Below are 15,464 nucleotides of genomic sequence, written 5' to 3'. Positions count from 1 at the left end.
AGGTTCTACCTCTTTCAGCTCCAGCAGTTGATAAAAATTTAAGTTTTCTTTAAATAATATCAGACAGAGACTATCAATGAAAGAAGATGACATAAAGTAGTAATAAGCCAATCATAAGAACATTGCTGACTTAAATTTTGCCAGTATCAAAGAAAAATATTTGTAGTTTTGGGTTTTACACTTTAATCAAAGTACTTCATTATCGTAGTTCTGAAATCACATTTTCACATTTAAAAACACCTTTTCTCTCGCCAAGATTGTCTGGAATACTCACACTATACGTACACAAAAGAGAAAACTGCAGCAGGTGTTTTCACATGTAGGGTAATTATCTGTGTAGTACAGTGTAGAAAGACAAAGATTAGCAGAATGATGCAGGGAAAAGTTGCTATTTGGCACAGGAACATTTACCGTTTTTTAAAATAATTAATTGTATTTTATTTTCTCTCTGGCATTCCTGCTTAGCACCTCTGTGCTTCTAGCTACAACATCTGGTTTACAGCTGACTAAACAATGCTATTCAGGACAAATGAAGAATTAAGGCAGTCTTGTTCTTCCTGAAATTTTCCATAAATAAAAATAAGATAAAATGCAGGATGCACTTTATAAGGTAGTGTGGAGCAAAATTAGCAATACTACTGAAAAAATGCCAAACTCAAAGCACTGGTTAAGATATATGGACCTAACAACACATTAAAGTAATATACATGCACAACCATGATCACATAAAACCGTGAATGCACCTCAGTCAAGTAACTCTGATAAAAAGGACTATCTTCACCTGTAAAGTTACACATACATGAAGTGCTCTGACGGACTGAGACCCAACAAACTATATAAGCCACCTAATACTTTGATCAAAAAAAACAGGAATAATAAAAGATTAAAAAGAATCTGTATTTCAGTGACAGTAATTATAGGTATTACCTGTGTCAAGAATGAGTACTACAGGAAACAATATGTGTATATGGATGGTGTATCTTTAAATTCAGATGCAGAGAGTGCAAAAACAAGGAGAAATAAAAACAGAGCTAAGCATAGAAGTCTGGCTAAATCTGCTTCACTTTGTTCAAAGTGGCTTATTTGGCCACTTTACCACAATCATAATTCAAAAATGAATTGAACAAGGCTGCTGATGCTGAGGTCATGAGTTAGATTGCCATAAACCATTCTGGTTTTACAGAATTTAGGGTGACAAATTGTGTTTTTAAAAGTTTCTGGAGTCAGTTTCCATGTGCTTCTATAAAGCCTACCAGACAATTCTGTATTTCTAAAAATTCACTCTCCATGAATGAAAGCATTCTTTTACCATGCATACCTATTCAGAAGAATGTATCAATGGCAGAGTTACACAACTCAGAAGCTCTTAAGATATACATTTTTTTAAGTAACAAAGCCTCCCAAAAGAGCCTGCAGTTAAACTTTATGCATATGTAATACACCTGCTCCCTTCCCTCCCCAAGAACGCTACTGAAAAAAAAAATGCACAAGTTCTGACATAATTAATAACCATTGAAAGAAAAATCAAACTGCATACTGAAGCTCAAAATAGCCCAAATTGCAGTAACAAGATCATTATCTTCTTTCTCTACTTCATTGTTGGCAGACATCTGAGCAGATAAAAAAAATCTTTATCTTGATCCATACTGCAAAATAGATAACTTTTTTTACTAAAGTGCAAAGAAAAAAATAGATATTCTTAAGTCAAAATAAAATCCCACTTCCTCAGCAGTAGTTTCTTCTCTGTAGCATAATGAAGCCCAAAGATTAATATGATTTTATATAGTTATTATAGGAATCAAGTGTATTTGATTACATACGAAGAATCACAGTTGCTACTGTGGTATTTACCAGGACTCTCTACTGAAGCCATGTTCAGTATTCCAATTGGGCGCATGTCAGCAAGTCCTTTTGGAAGCAGGACTTTTAATAACTAGCTGCCCTAATAACTGACTATGAGGCTGTGGTCAGCTCTGGGCTGACTCTTCGTATATGTTTACATCTGGAAGTCCACAAACAGCTTTGTAAGTATTTTTCCAAGAATTATATTACAAAGTTTATTTCTTTGATCAGTAAAAGCTAATCACTTGTCATGCAAAGATTCTGAAAAATCTGCAATAATCCACCATGGAATATCCTTTACAAGAAGTTTTAGCAGACAGCTCTCACTTGGAACGTAAGAAGTTTTAGGTATTTAGACGTGGAATTAACACATAATCAAATTCAAAATACAATAAAATTAAAAAAAAAAACCAACAAACCAAAACCACAAAATTACAGAATAATGAGATTAAACCTCTTGTAAACATTTTACAAAAGCAGAGAAAATGAACATGATACATGCCAAAGCACAGTTCAAGATGTCAGCCTTCCTATGTAATAAATATAATCTCTAATTGGAAAATCAAGACCAGGGCTTCAAAAGAGTAAAGTTCTATTTGGTGATTGATTAGAACTCTTGATTTGGAAATTTTAACTATGATACTTGTCTATATAACTGTTGAAGTATGAAAGCCCACTAATCATAGAAAACAGGTGGTATGAGAAGAGGAATCTGTGTTTTGCTGTCATGCTCATCAATGACTACCTGGCCAGCAATAAGTGATTCAAACTAAAATGTTCCAAGCCTTTTACAAGAACAGTTACACTGCCATCCTCCTGCCCAAAGGAGAACATACATATCAGCACCTATTTATTAACTTGCAAGTTGGTTTCTTGTCTTGTAGCCCTCTAAAGCATTTCATGGGTACATTGCTCTGCTCAGTGCTTTCATTGCTCTCTTTAGTTCTTTCTCTTGATTCTGCTGGTTTCTCTTCACACTGGTCTGCATCAGTTCATCAGTACAAGTCTTATTTTTTATTCTTCTTCCTCTTCTTTTGTGGCAAAAGATTAAGGTATCTCCTTTTCTTCACAAAGTTCTCTTTGCTTGCTTGCAACCTCATAGTGACTGCAGAACAGCTCATGGGACTACTGCCTTTGGTACCCACATTCTGCTATTATATTTTTGTACATTGCCTTGAGTCTGCAAAGGTTTTAATTTATGAGACTCATTATGTCTCAAAAAACCCACTGTTTTTTTCACAGTGTTTACGATCACAGATTCATAATAGGCCCGTTTTAACATCAGTAGTTACTTAATCAGACACTTCTATGCTTTCTAGTGAAGACTTTTTTTTTTAATACACTAATACCAAATGGGGATTTTTAAAAACAATTTTTATACCATTTTCTACAAGCCTTCATGTTATGGATATCTTTGACATAATTAAGCTTTAAAATTTACTCTAGAAAAAACATTAATTAATAACCAGATTATGGTCTGATACCACTTGCTGTATCACATAAACGCATACATGGAGGTTAAAAGGCAATGTGAGTTAGGACAGTGTAAAATGTTTACAACATCTTATAACCATGACACAAGCCATGGGATTATTGCTTCAGTAAGAGCACCAAAAAGATCTACTTATATGCAATCAAGGCACAACTTCAGGTGAAGGTACAAAGACCTGAAGACTCCATGATGCAGAAGTAAACATACAAACTGCAGGTGCAGCAATGTAGCCTATGAATTCTTTTCCATGAGGAGCCTGACTGAGTGCTTCTTATGCTTCCATGCGCAGAGCACAATCTCTGCCTTTTATAATAGGTCTTTAATCAGTATTTTGCTTTCTGCAGACTGAACATACGTGGGTTTCTTTGAAAATTCAAAGGGAGTGCTTCCCATCTTTTTTTTTTTTTAGCTAGTCTTAAAACTAAAGTGGATTTCTTGCTTCCCTATGTTTCTGAGGTCTTGCCAATTACAAGAAGCTTATAAAAGAAGACAGAATGGGTGTAAGGGCTTAAACCACACAAAAAAAATTATCTGAATAATTCATAGGTCTGTAAGAAGATATTAAAGACCAAAAATGGCCCTGTGGAAAGGCTCTTAGAGATTATTAAAATGAAGCATTTCTATAGATGCAGTCCACTAAAACCCTATTTAAAGCCCTAAAAAGCTTCTTTTTCAAGCACCCCATATTGTAAAATAATTCGGACAAAGTCTTTTGGACAGAGTTTCAGTTTAAAATGGATTTTGGTGTAAAAGCATCAGCTCTAAGGCTGATGTTTCAGCACTTACAAGGACTCCAGATAAGTGCAAGATAGTCCTGATGGTGATTTTCAGTCATTGTAATTGAGCTCATATTAAAGTGAGTCCTGGTTGTAAATGACCACTGACTAATTTACTAAGCCATTAATCCTGTCTATGAAACTTTCACTCATGCTTGTTTTTAAGAACTAAATTAAGAGTTAAATTTCTTAAGTAGTTGAGAGCTGAAGGCAAATGTCGTGAAACCCTGCCTCTTTTTCCCCAAATATGCATTTAGTAGAGGTAATGTATTTTATCTCTGACCGCACAGTCACTGTAGTTGTATTCAAAACTCGTACAATTATTCACACACATCTATCAGCAGCAGCTGTGAGGAACAAAGGTTTCTGAAAAATACTTTTGAATAGTATGTTTCCAGATACATTTAGGTTCCAAGAATCAAAATTTGCCACCATCTTAACCCCAAGAAATATAAAACTTCTAGAATTACATAAATAAATCACATAACCAGGGTTAGAGAAGCTTGCCAGTCATTATTCAGCAACAATTTGTTTTGTGGCAGTCTTTGTGTAAATGCTGAGATAGTACTCTATATAAAAGCAAGGGAAAGAAAGCATTTTAAGTGTACCTTTCTTTAAACTCCTTTGGCTTCTCTAGACTTTTCTGATTTTTCCCTTCAATCATTTTGGAATTATTTTGATCTTCTGTAGTCTCTTCAAATGTCTTAAAAGATAAGGAACAAATATAAATTGAAAAAACTTGAAAAATTATAGCTACGTGCTGCAAATGTTTTCTAAACCTGATGAATCAGTGCACAGTAGTAGAGTTTTTGTAGCCAAGACAGTCTGAAGAAATAATCAGACCAAGGTTAAAGTGAGGTAATATTTTTTGTTGGACTGACTGTAACAACTGGAATGAACACAGAAGTTTTTGAGCACAGACTCTATGTATCTATTCAGAACAAGGAGTTCCTTACACGGTCTCCTTCATACTTATAAATAAATTCACCACATCCCTTCTTACTGCATGTTTATACAGCACATACCACATTAGGAACTTTAGTTTGTGACTATGAGTGTCAAACAGTATCACAAAATATAAATAGAAAACACCACCTGTGCACAATATGCTTCTACCAGCACAAGGCTGGCTGAAGTAGGCATGGATGACACAACAGTAAATGTGGTCCAGAGAGGTAAAAGTGTCCAGATGCTTAGGAGAGAGCTTGTACCACCTAGCAGGGGACTGGATCAAAACGTCCCGACAAAATCATTTTTTGAAATATCAGTGCTTTTTCTAGTCAGTGGAACTGTACTGACCTCCTGTCTAAAATCAGCCAGTTTTACCTCTGAGTATTACCCCCCACAAACATTTTATTTTGGGGGGGGGGGGGTCAAGGGGGGAGGAGAATTTACATGATTCATACTGTAAAGCATAGTTAAACGCATTCATATTAACAAAGCCTTAAAAACGAGTAGGACCAGTGAAAGCTGTGTACTCAAGTAAACTGGTGTAAACTGAGGTCCAAAGAAAGCAAGCTTTAAGAGCCTTTACATTAATGGACCCCTCTTCTTTAAGAAAACATACGTAATGCTATAGAAACATAATTACTAATACTGCAATCATCTTATTGGTCCACATGCTTGAAAACACGCTACTTTTTCTATGTTTCAGAAAATATAATGGTGGTATATATAACTACATATATAAAAAGTATTTATATAAAATAAAATTAAAATGCAGTTACCTTTTTTAAATAATTGATTTTCATTTCTAATTCCTCTGCTTCTTTTTCTAGTTCAATGGATTCTTGCACAGCAACTGCAGCAAGCTTTAACATTTCCTGTGTTTTGTGCCTCGAAGAAGCACTTTCACGTTATGGAATATAGATTGCAACATTACTTCTTTCAAGCAAGGGATACTATCAGATCCCTGACCCCTCTATGCCGTAAGTGCAAATGGTAGGTGTGCAGAAAGCTCTGCCAAACCTACGCTTCCTAGACAAATCTTCAAACGTGACTTCAATCTGGCTTCTCCTCCTTAACGAAGCATTTTGATGGATATGTCATTAAGCGAAATTTTATTTTCTTTCCTCAAAATGCTCCCATACATTTAAACTGAAAGTATTATTTGACCTTCACTTTTCTCACAGAGAAATCCTAATGATGCCACTCTAAACACCTGGTCTAGTGGAAGGTGTCCCTGCCCATGGCAAGGGGACTGGAACTAGATGATCTTTAAGGTCCCTTCCAACCCAAACCATTCTATGAAATATATAAATAAGTACTGTACTTTCTAATAGAAAGTTGTCAAAGGTAAATATAAACTTTCTTCCCTGCCAACTGCATAAACACTACAAATCAAGGATACATCTGTAAAGCCCAATCATTTAGGGATTTAAAAGGAACAGGGTCTGCAGAAATAAAATTTAATTTCAGATCATTAATTCACAAATCTAATTTTCTTAACAAATACAAGATAAATTAATAGATGAGGAGCACTTATCTTCACTTAGTATACATAACAGAAATAGTAGTATAATAGAGAGTGATGCCATTAAGAACAGCACTAAAAAAGATGTGAAAAATAAATTTAAAATTTTGAAAGGGTAATTCTAAAGTCATTTTAGGACTTTTTTACCCCAAGAATCCCAATGGCAAACCTCTCCCCATTACATTCATGGGTTGGAGGAGGGAATATTAGTATGTATATTCTAAATTCTTATTCAAAGTCTCAGTTTGCTACAGATTTTTTTTCCTAAAAATGGTGTAACAAAAAGAAGATCTTTTTATTAGCTTAAGAGAAATTGTGGAAAATTAAATAGAGAATTTCTGTACAGCACTTTTAATGTGCAGTACACTACCAATAGGCTCTACTGTAAAAGCATTGATAATAGTAGTACCTAGAATATCCAAGCAAGCATCTTCTTTCAACTTATATTTTTCAGACCGTTTCAAAACTCTGTTTTGGATTTCTTCAAGTTCTTTCTTTTTTTTGTAATACTCCTGTGCAAGAGCAGTTCCTGTATATTTTTCACGGTGTTGCTTCAGTATCTCTTTATACTGGGTTATGTAATCCTGATACATTTTCCTATAAAAATACATGTAATTTAATTTTTTTTTTGCATGAAGACACTGTTTATAAGGAAAAAAAAACTATTAATTTATGGCATCGGCTCAATTAGACTTGCTGGTGTCCTGGAAAAAAGTCAGATTATATTTAATATACCACTACTTGGCTCTCTTTTTAATCTTCCAGCTGTTTTCAAGGAAGACTATGCTGTGTGTAACAAAGAATACCCTCATGATGTAAAAAACCAGTCAAACCACATTATTCTGAAAGGAATGTAGAGCATATTATATTCAAAAGCAGCCTGGCAGATGGCAAATGTTTTGTCCCTGTGTAATTATCATGAAACTGACTGCAAGCAAAATTCTCTGTTCAGTTTCAGTGGAGCTATACCAAAGTTACAGCAAAAGAGAATTTGGCCTAGCATCTCATATTTAGAGCAGCCTGATACATCACTGGACTAAGGGCATCCAAGGAGATGCTGAGTAATCTGTGTCTGAATCAAGGAAGCCCTAAACACACCCATTAGTCACACTACAACAATAGGACTATTAATGCTTAAGGTTAAACAAACACTTAAATATTTAGTTGGCAAAGAGCCAGACTGCTCAGCTTCTTGTAGGACTGCCCTCTAGATTAACGTTACACTAATATAATTTCATTGACATCATGTGAGTACATAGCTACAAATTATTAAAGTAGGTAGCATCAATTAATGTTCATGACATTTTTATAACTTTAAATCGGCTTTTGAAATAATTGTACTACAAAAACAAACAGATACCATAACAAGTAATAGGATGTAACTCATCACATAAAGCTGAAAATTGATCAATATTATGTTTGGAAAGAAGAGAAAGAAAAGTGCTGTTGCACAGAACAGCCATCCTCTTGTGTTAAATCAATGATACTGACTACACTGGAAAATACTTTTCTTTTTTTTTCAGGTTTTCTCACTCAGGCAAGGGATTTACAGGATAGATTGCAAATATTGAACTACCTCATTGATGTAATTTTTTTTTTAATGTTGACATTCTATGCCCTTTATTCCTGAAAAAAAGATAAGTTTAGGCATATGCAAAATACACAATAAAGAGTTTGATAGTGAGCGTTTATGCAGACAGCACATGTTTATAAAGAGATATCACAGCTACAGACATCCAGCATGTTTCATTAATGTAGACTAGTCATTTAATTGAGAAAGAAATATTACACAAAGTTGCTTGATATTAGAATGCACCAATATAAAATCACAGAAAGCGAAGGAAACATCATCCTGTAGGAAAAGGTTATGTGAACAATAGAGAAAGGCAAATTTCAAAATATTAAGTTATTAGTACACCTGTAGATTAGCCAGAAATTCCTTTATGAAACAAATTACGGTGCATAATAGCAACTAAAGCCAGAGACCCACCTGTTTACCTGCACCATGAATAAAGTCTACATTAAGGATCAGTTCTCACTGATTGCAAAGCATACAGTATTCCTCTTTAAAGAACATGTTTTATCTCAAACATTTCATCATTTAAATGCAACAAGATCGAAAGGCAGATGCTCCTGGCTGCCCACTGGCTGGTCCAGGCAATGGAAGAGAGAAAAAATTGCGTCCGAATTCAACAGTAGAAGCTTCTGCTCTTATAAAAGGAAAACAAAAGTCACAGTGAAAAAAAAGTAAGATTTTATTTTTCAAATAAAGCTACACTCCAGACATTAGTTCCTGATAATCTGACTGAAGTTCAATACGGCTGTTAAGGGAAAAGAAGTTGTAGATCAACACTGTGAAACCAAGGAATTCACACTTCCCAAATTACATGTAGAAAATTAGATCAATCTATTTGTTTTTCTACATGGGTGGTCTTGGGAATCTAGGTTTCTTGATTTACTGAATATTTGTATATACTGTACAAAATTTCACAAGTACAGAAGATGGAAAATACTCAGTTCCATTGAATTTAATAGATGTTACAAACAATAACTGAGCAACAAAAAATTGCTGGTATCGAATTAAGAATACATTACAAATAAAATATAAGTAAAAATATAAAAATATAAATAAGTAAAATAATTTGCTGTAGCAGATAGATCAAGCTTCTGAAAATAATCCTCAAACTTTTATTCTTTTCCCAAAATGTATTTTCCACAAATTAATATTTATGGCTGTATATAGTATAGCATAGCATGGCACAGCATAGCGGAGCATAACAGTCTTGAGAAATTGACACTATTTTATTTTTTTCTTCAGTAATTCACATCCTCCAGTTCACACGGTTAAACAGGCTATTTAGAATTCAGCACTGTTCGCATTAAAGTAATGAGAAAAAAGTTTTAATCTAATGACAATGGGAAAAGGACAGCACCCATAAAACCCCTGTACATTATGTGGATAGCTCTTTATTCCTCTTTCCTTCTTCATATAACTTATTTTCAGGATGAACTTCCAGGTCATATAAGCATTCTTATATGTTCTTGAAATCAATAACAATGAAAAAATGTGGAACGTTTTTAAAACCTCCAGAATAAATGCCTAATTAAATGCAAACTGATCTGCCCATCTTTTTAGAACATCTTCCCATTTAAAGCAGTAGGTCCTCAGTGCCCCAAAATGCCAGGCTAAAAAGCACATCCAGTGCATAAAGTTATAAATGTACTTATTTTTCTTCCTAATTTAAATATTTAGAATTTGATGAATGCACATCTTGCTGATTTGAATATTTCATCAAATGCTTCAGTACAGAGGGACTGTATTTGAGCAACCACTTTTGTAAAATACATTAATTAAATTTATTTTATGATTTATAGTCATGATGTCTTATAATTAAGCTCAGGAAAGCAGATCAAACACTTTCATGTTGGAATTGAAACTAGTTATCTAAAGAAGCAATTTAAAAGTAATGCTCCTCTGGTTTGTCAGCTCAAATTAGTGAAAGTCAAAATGGCTTAATCATATACTCATAGAAAGCAAATTTAGCCTTATTTTTCACCAAATACAGACCTCCGAACAGGAAGAAGACAGATAAGCTACTAACTGAGTTAATTAAAGACTATCAGGCATACTATTTCTGCTGTCTTGGACAACTGGCAAAAAGAACAGTTAGAAAAAAATCAAAGCAACATTTTAAAGTACCTAAAGTTACACCTCTAAATTGGTATTTAGATATCTAGATTGGTCTGACATGATCTTTTTACCATAGGACTAACCAACCTCTTCCCCTTCACAAAAAGATCAGTAAAAGTGAGCAACCTCTCTAAAATGAATTTTAAAATTTTAACTGTGTGTAAAATAGAACTTCAGAAGGTTAACCTGGCACACTGAATTTTGAACATTTCAGTGAAAATCTTCAGGGACTGTTCTTTATTCCATTGAATGTAGCAGTTACGTTGCATAACTAATCATTTCTTTAAAATGCAGAAATGCCACTTACTGAACAAAACTGAATTTGCAATTAATACTGACTAGAATCTTAACCACAACTGGTCTTAAAATGGTTTTAGACCAGGCATTCCTGAGCCACTCACTCTATTTTTCAGGATCTAATGTTGAATTTGCATGCTTTGTGGTTATTTTGAGGAATATACTGCAGTATAGAAAAACTTGATTTGTATATTCTAACAATCATATGCAATTCATATTCGCAAATAAAGAAAAGCATGAAATTATCTGAATGCTCCGAATTGTTATCTTACTTAGTCCATGTATGAATTTAAAGGATTACATTCAGGTAAAGGATGCTTCTGAACAAAAAGATATAACCTCTGTATTTTCAAAAAAAGTCTTCCCAAACCTGAATATCTGAAACTACAGAAATCACAGTATACATGAAGACACGTCCTAATAATGGAAAAAAAATCATTCATAAATAAAACTTATGTACAGTCTTGTAAATATACTATGCTATTTCATATTTCTGCAAAAGCTGAAACATTCTTTGCCTTTATTTCTTGAGCTTTTCTTGAAATGCTAGGCAATTGAACAATGTTCTGAAAAATTCTAATAGGCATTTGGGAAGAAATCAAATTTGAAGAAGCCGTATTTTATCCTATGCCATTGGTAACTACTAAATAAGGCATGACCTCAAAAATTCTTTCAATTACTCAGTCACTTATATTATCCTCAAAAGTTTATAACAACTTTTTCACACAGACTGCACTATATTTACTGATCAATTTAGACAGGTTAATAAGTACTACTGCTAGAAACCTCATCTCACATGATCATAAATACCTCTCATTTTCTGTAGCTTCTTGCAAAGCTTCAAGTTCATTTTTCAAATATTCTTCGTGCTTGCTAAGAATTACATAGGTGGGCTTCCAGCTGCGGAGAAAGTAAAAAAAAAAAAAGAAAGCACGTAAGTGGCCTTTCCTAATGAAAAGCCATTCAGAAACAAAGACATCAAGTTACTTTAGCTAGCTTACTAGAACACATAATGTACGTAATGTTATGAAAGTTAAACATAAATGAGTTTAGTACAGAAAGCTCTCACATGCATACTTTTATTTTCTTAAAATTTTAAAGCTGCAAATTCAAGAATATAAATACATAGGATTGGGAAAGATTATAAAGCACTTTTTAAGGAATAAATGAAGTGAGCTTCACAAATTTTTGGAGCCTAAGGCTAAGCAGTTAGGCATCCAAATCCACATCTTAGGTACTCAGAGCAGCATCATCACCAAATCTTTTTAAGATATGTAAGATCTTACTGGAGATGTGCACAGCTTCATTCTCACTGGTATCACCAGCACCAACCTCATACCTAAATGCAAACAACAGTCACAAACTCAGAATTTCCTCCATTTGCTAAGCAAGTCCTGCACAGAAAACTGCCAGAAAGAGATCCTGTCTTTCCCTACAATAGTCCAGACACTGGAAGGACAGGCCTGGCAGTCTGGAGGCACAGATCCTCATACCACCTCTTACTGACTAGATTTGAACTCAAATTCTGCCCCTACAGGAAACACACCAGCTAATAGTTAATAATAAATTAATGGCAGGCAAGAACTGAACTTCAGTTGCTGGCAAGTAACATTCTTTTCCACCTCTAAGTCATCATCCACATATATTTTCACATTTCATGGAGTCGATATCTGGCTATATATCTGGCTACATTGTTAAATGCACCCATTCCAGAAACCTGCCTCCAAACAAGAGGTGCTGAGCGGCTCATACTCAGCTCATAACTAGATTTCTCTAGAGCAAACTGATGGATCCACATTCCGTAGTGCTTAGCCTGGGTCTCCTCTCACGTGTCTCCCCTACAGCCCTGAAACTCAATTAATCCATTTTTTGTTCTTCATTTCAGGAGCCTCTTCTAAGGTAAGATCTATGACGCAGCCCACCAAAGTGATTTTCCTACAGCAGGATACTGTAGGTTGTACTGAAAGCAGAGCAACTTCAGGGAATGCACAAAGGACTTACAACTAGTAAACTAATAGCACATTCTCAACATCCAGGTATTAGAGATGCCTCTTCCTTGGATGCGGGAACTCTAGAAAAACAGGTGGATAAACTCTCTGATTCAAGTGAAATTCAGATGGCATCTTTAGGAGAGGCATATAACGGGTCTTTAAAAAGAAAGCATCCTGCCTGGAAAAAGATGGTGTAAGGAGCATGAGCATCCAGGCGTGGATGTCTCCTATCCTCCCAGCTGAGGTAACAGCTATCAGAAAAGATATTTTCACAGAAAGTTGTAACTGAACAAATGGCCAGGATGTTGCTCAGTTAAAGATGGTAAGAAACAGATTCAGAAATGCGTGTGTGGAGGTGTGTGGAGCCTCCAAACAGCGAATAATACCTTAATAAGACTTAGAGACACCAAAGTGCTGTGAGGTGAGGGAAAGAACAGAAAAATGTCTTAAGTCTACTGAGCTAAACAGTCATATGTGCTACTGAGAAACACTGCTCATTCAGATAGAATACCCTCTGTAACGACAGGCTGTCAGCAGGCAACTTCTGAGATGCTGGGAGTTGAGATTCAGATGATGGCTGAATCATCTGAACAGACCAGGCTAGAGTAGGACAGAGATCCTATCTCTGATGAAAAAAAAATCACATGCTCCCTCCAAGAGAACCTTCTATAGAAAGAATAAGCACACCCTCTCTTGAGTCGCGGCTTAAAGTGATCTATAAATTCAGCTTTTGTCCAGACTACAACTAACCCTAAGGCAACACAAACACCTACAATGAAGTTTGTCTGAGTGGAACTATCTGTCCTAGGAGATATACACATAAACCCCAATTTTAGGAACACATACATAGATACTACAAAGCTAAAAATTGAAAAAATAGAAGAAGGAAAAATGCATAAGGACTGAAGAGACTAACTGAATTTGGAACAGCAGAGATACAGTTACCATTAAAGAGTTATATCAACAAGGAGGAGCGGGGAAATGGCAATACAGAACAAGACTGCAACTGAACAAAGCAAATAATTCATTATTCACTGGACAGATGAGAGTATGGTTCACTTTGCACTGCATATTCATGAGTAGGGTAAGTAAAGGGCATTTTTGGATGTGAGTGTGCATTTGGACAATCACTCCAAAGGTAGAATAAAACAGAGGCTTCAGTAACAGCTAACTTAATGTGATTTCCATCAAGGAAATAAATAAAGAACAAAGACCTAATGAACAATTAATTTGCTGAAGTCAAATAACCCTGAACAAAAAATAATGTACTCCAGGTTGTGAGACAACACAACATATAATCAACATTTTTAACAGCAGTAAAGTTTGTCGACAAAAAAGCTGAATGAGAAATTGCAGCACCCATTCAGGAAGTTTAGCACTATTGGCACAAATTGTTTGACACCACTGGTGACTATAAATGTAATTACAAAATGCTGCTTCACCATATCTATTGCATCTTCAGCAGAAAGATGAATTTTTAAAGGGTCAGATTTTTAAAAACATAGAAACGAACATAATTATATAAAAATGTACTGGCAAACAAACACTCATCTTCTACTCAGAAAATTCCATGCCTTTCTTTGGAGGACAAAAAAAAACCCAACCAATGAAAAAGCCATAGAGCTTTTATTAATCAAAGTAAAACCCATCTTGTGTGTTATACTTTGTGTTCACATCTATTCTGCGGACATGCAAAAAACACATAGCACAAAAAGTAAACACAACAAGGTATACAGGATTCAAGTAACTCAGATACTAGTTTACTAAATGCATCACTGTTTCAGAGAGATTTTTGGTAGCTATCACATTTATTTGTCCTTCTTTTCATCAGCTAGGGCATAAAAAAATCTTTATCCACACTAATATGAAAGCAATAAAAATATCCTGCAGTTTAGCTAGTAGGACAAGACAACAATTTCTTTTGCAAATTAGCAACATCCTGCATTCATCTGGCTTTTTTTTTTCACATGAAATCTCATCATCCTTGAACCCAAATTTAAAAAATAGAAGAGAAACAATAAAATTGGAATAGGTTCCCTCAGCAGTGTTTCACCACTTCTTATTGTTCTGGGATCAACATTTCAGTTTGAATCATTCAAGAAACTAAATATTAGGAAAATGTCATCACCTGTCTAAAAATAAACATTTCATTTCCATCATTTTGTGCCTTCAGTTCTTTGTTACATAGACCGATACGTATTTCTTTAGAAAACACAGTAGTATCCCAATACATTTCTCACATGTCGTATTTTCTGAGACTTGTTGAACATAAGAACCCTGTATTTTGTTCAAAGTCTTCAAACATGCTTCAATATACTTACAATGTCTAGTAATCCAGACAAAAAGGTGCTTCTTTGAGAGGCTATTGAGCATTAATGGCAATTAGTCAACTATGAGGCTGATTGTGACTCAAAAACAGTATTTGAATTTCCAACATTAACATTAGAATCATGTCCAGTATATAAGGAGTATCAACTAACATAAATTTTAGAAGTTCAAGATGATTCTACTACATAAGTGCTCTAATTGTCTGATCTTATAGCTAGGGCTTGTTTATCGCAGTTTTCAGTATGTCGTTAAATGACATTTTCAATAATTTAAGACACAAAGTCTCTACTCTTCTGCAAGCATTGTCCTTCTATGAATACATGTATTCATTAATGAGTCACTTCTCATTTTCAGTTTCTCTACACTAATGCCATTAATTATTCTTTGTAGGACCTAAGCCAAGTCCCATTTAATTCAATGATTAAAATTTAGATCAGATCCTTATTTCTACCCTTAATGTTTTATTTCTTTATTTGCATCACCTAACAGTTTGTGATTTGCAAACAGATTTGCGACTTCAAAAGATATCTAAGGAAGTAGTGTGAGTGGTTTCAGAAATGTACAAAAGTGTTCA

The 15,464-nt window shown here is 34.6% G+C and overlaps 1 protein-coding gene across 1 annotated transcript in view; it reads right to left on the bottom strand.

The window, feature by feature from the left end:
* C4H14orf39 (chromosome 4 C14orf39 homolog) overlaps positions 1-15,464 on the bottom strand; it is a 38,900-nt gene that overhangs the window by 10,147 nt on the left and 13,289 nt on the right. Inside the window, exons 6-10 of the mRNA XM_063333173.1 lie at positions 11,382-11,471; positions 6,993-7,180; positions 6,461-6,503; positions 5,838-5,958; positions 4,719-4,813 (exon numbers count right to left, since the gene is read on the bottom strand). Of these exons, the coding sequence (XP_063189243.1) occupies positions 4,719-4,813; positions 5,838-5,958; positions 6,461-6,503; positions 6,993-7,180; positions 11,382-11,471 (537 nt within the window). The remainder of the gene's footprint in view (positions 1-4,718; positions 4,814-5,837; positions 5,959-6,460; positions 6,504-6,992; positions 7,181-11,381; positions 11,472-15,464) is intronic.

The sequence above is a fragment of the Chroicocephalus ridibundus genome, chromosome 4 (genome assembly GCF_963924245.1).
Source record: "Chroicocephalus ridibundus chromosome 4, bChrRid1.1, whole genome shotgun sequence".
In the NCBI taxonomy this organism is placed as follows: domain Eukaryota; kingdom Metazoa; phylum Chordata; class Aves; order Charadriiformes; family Laridae; genus Chroicocephalus; species Chroicocephalus ridibundus.
Note: the sequence above shows the minus strand (reverse complement) of the source record. Positions and strands in the feature narration are given on the sequence as shown.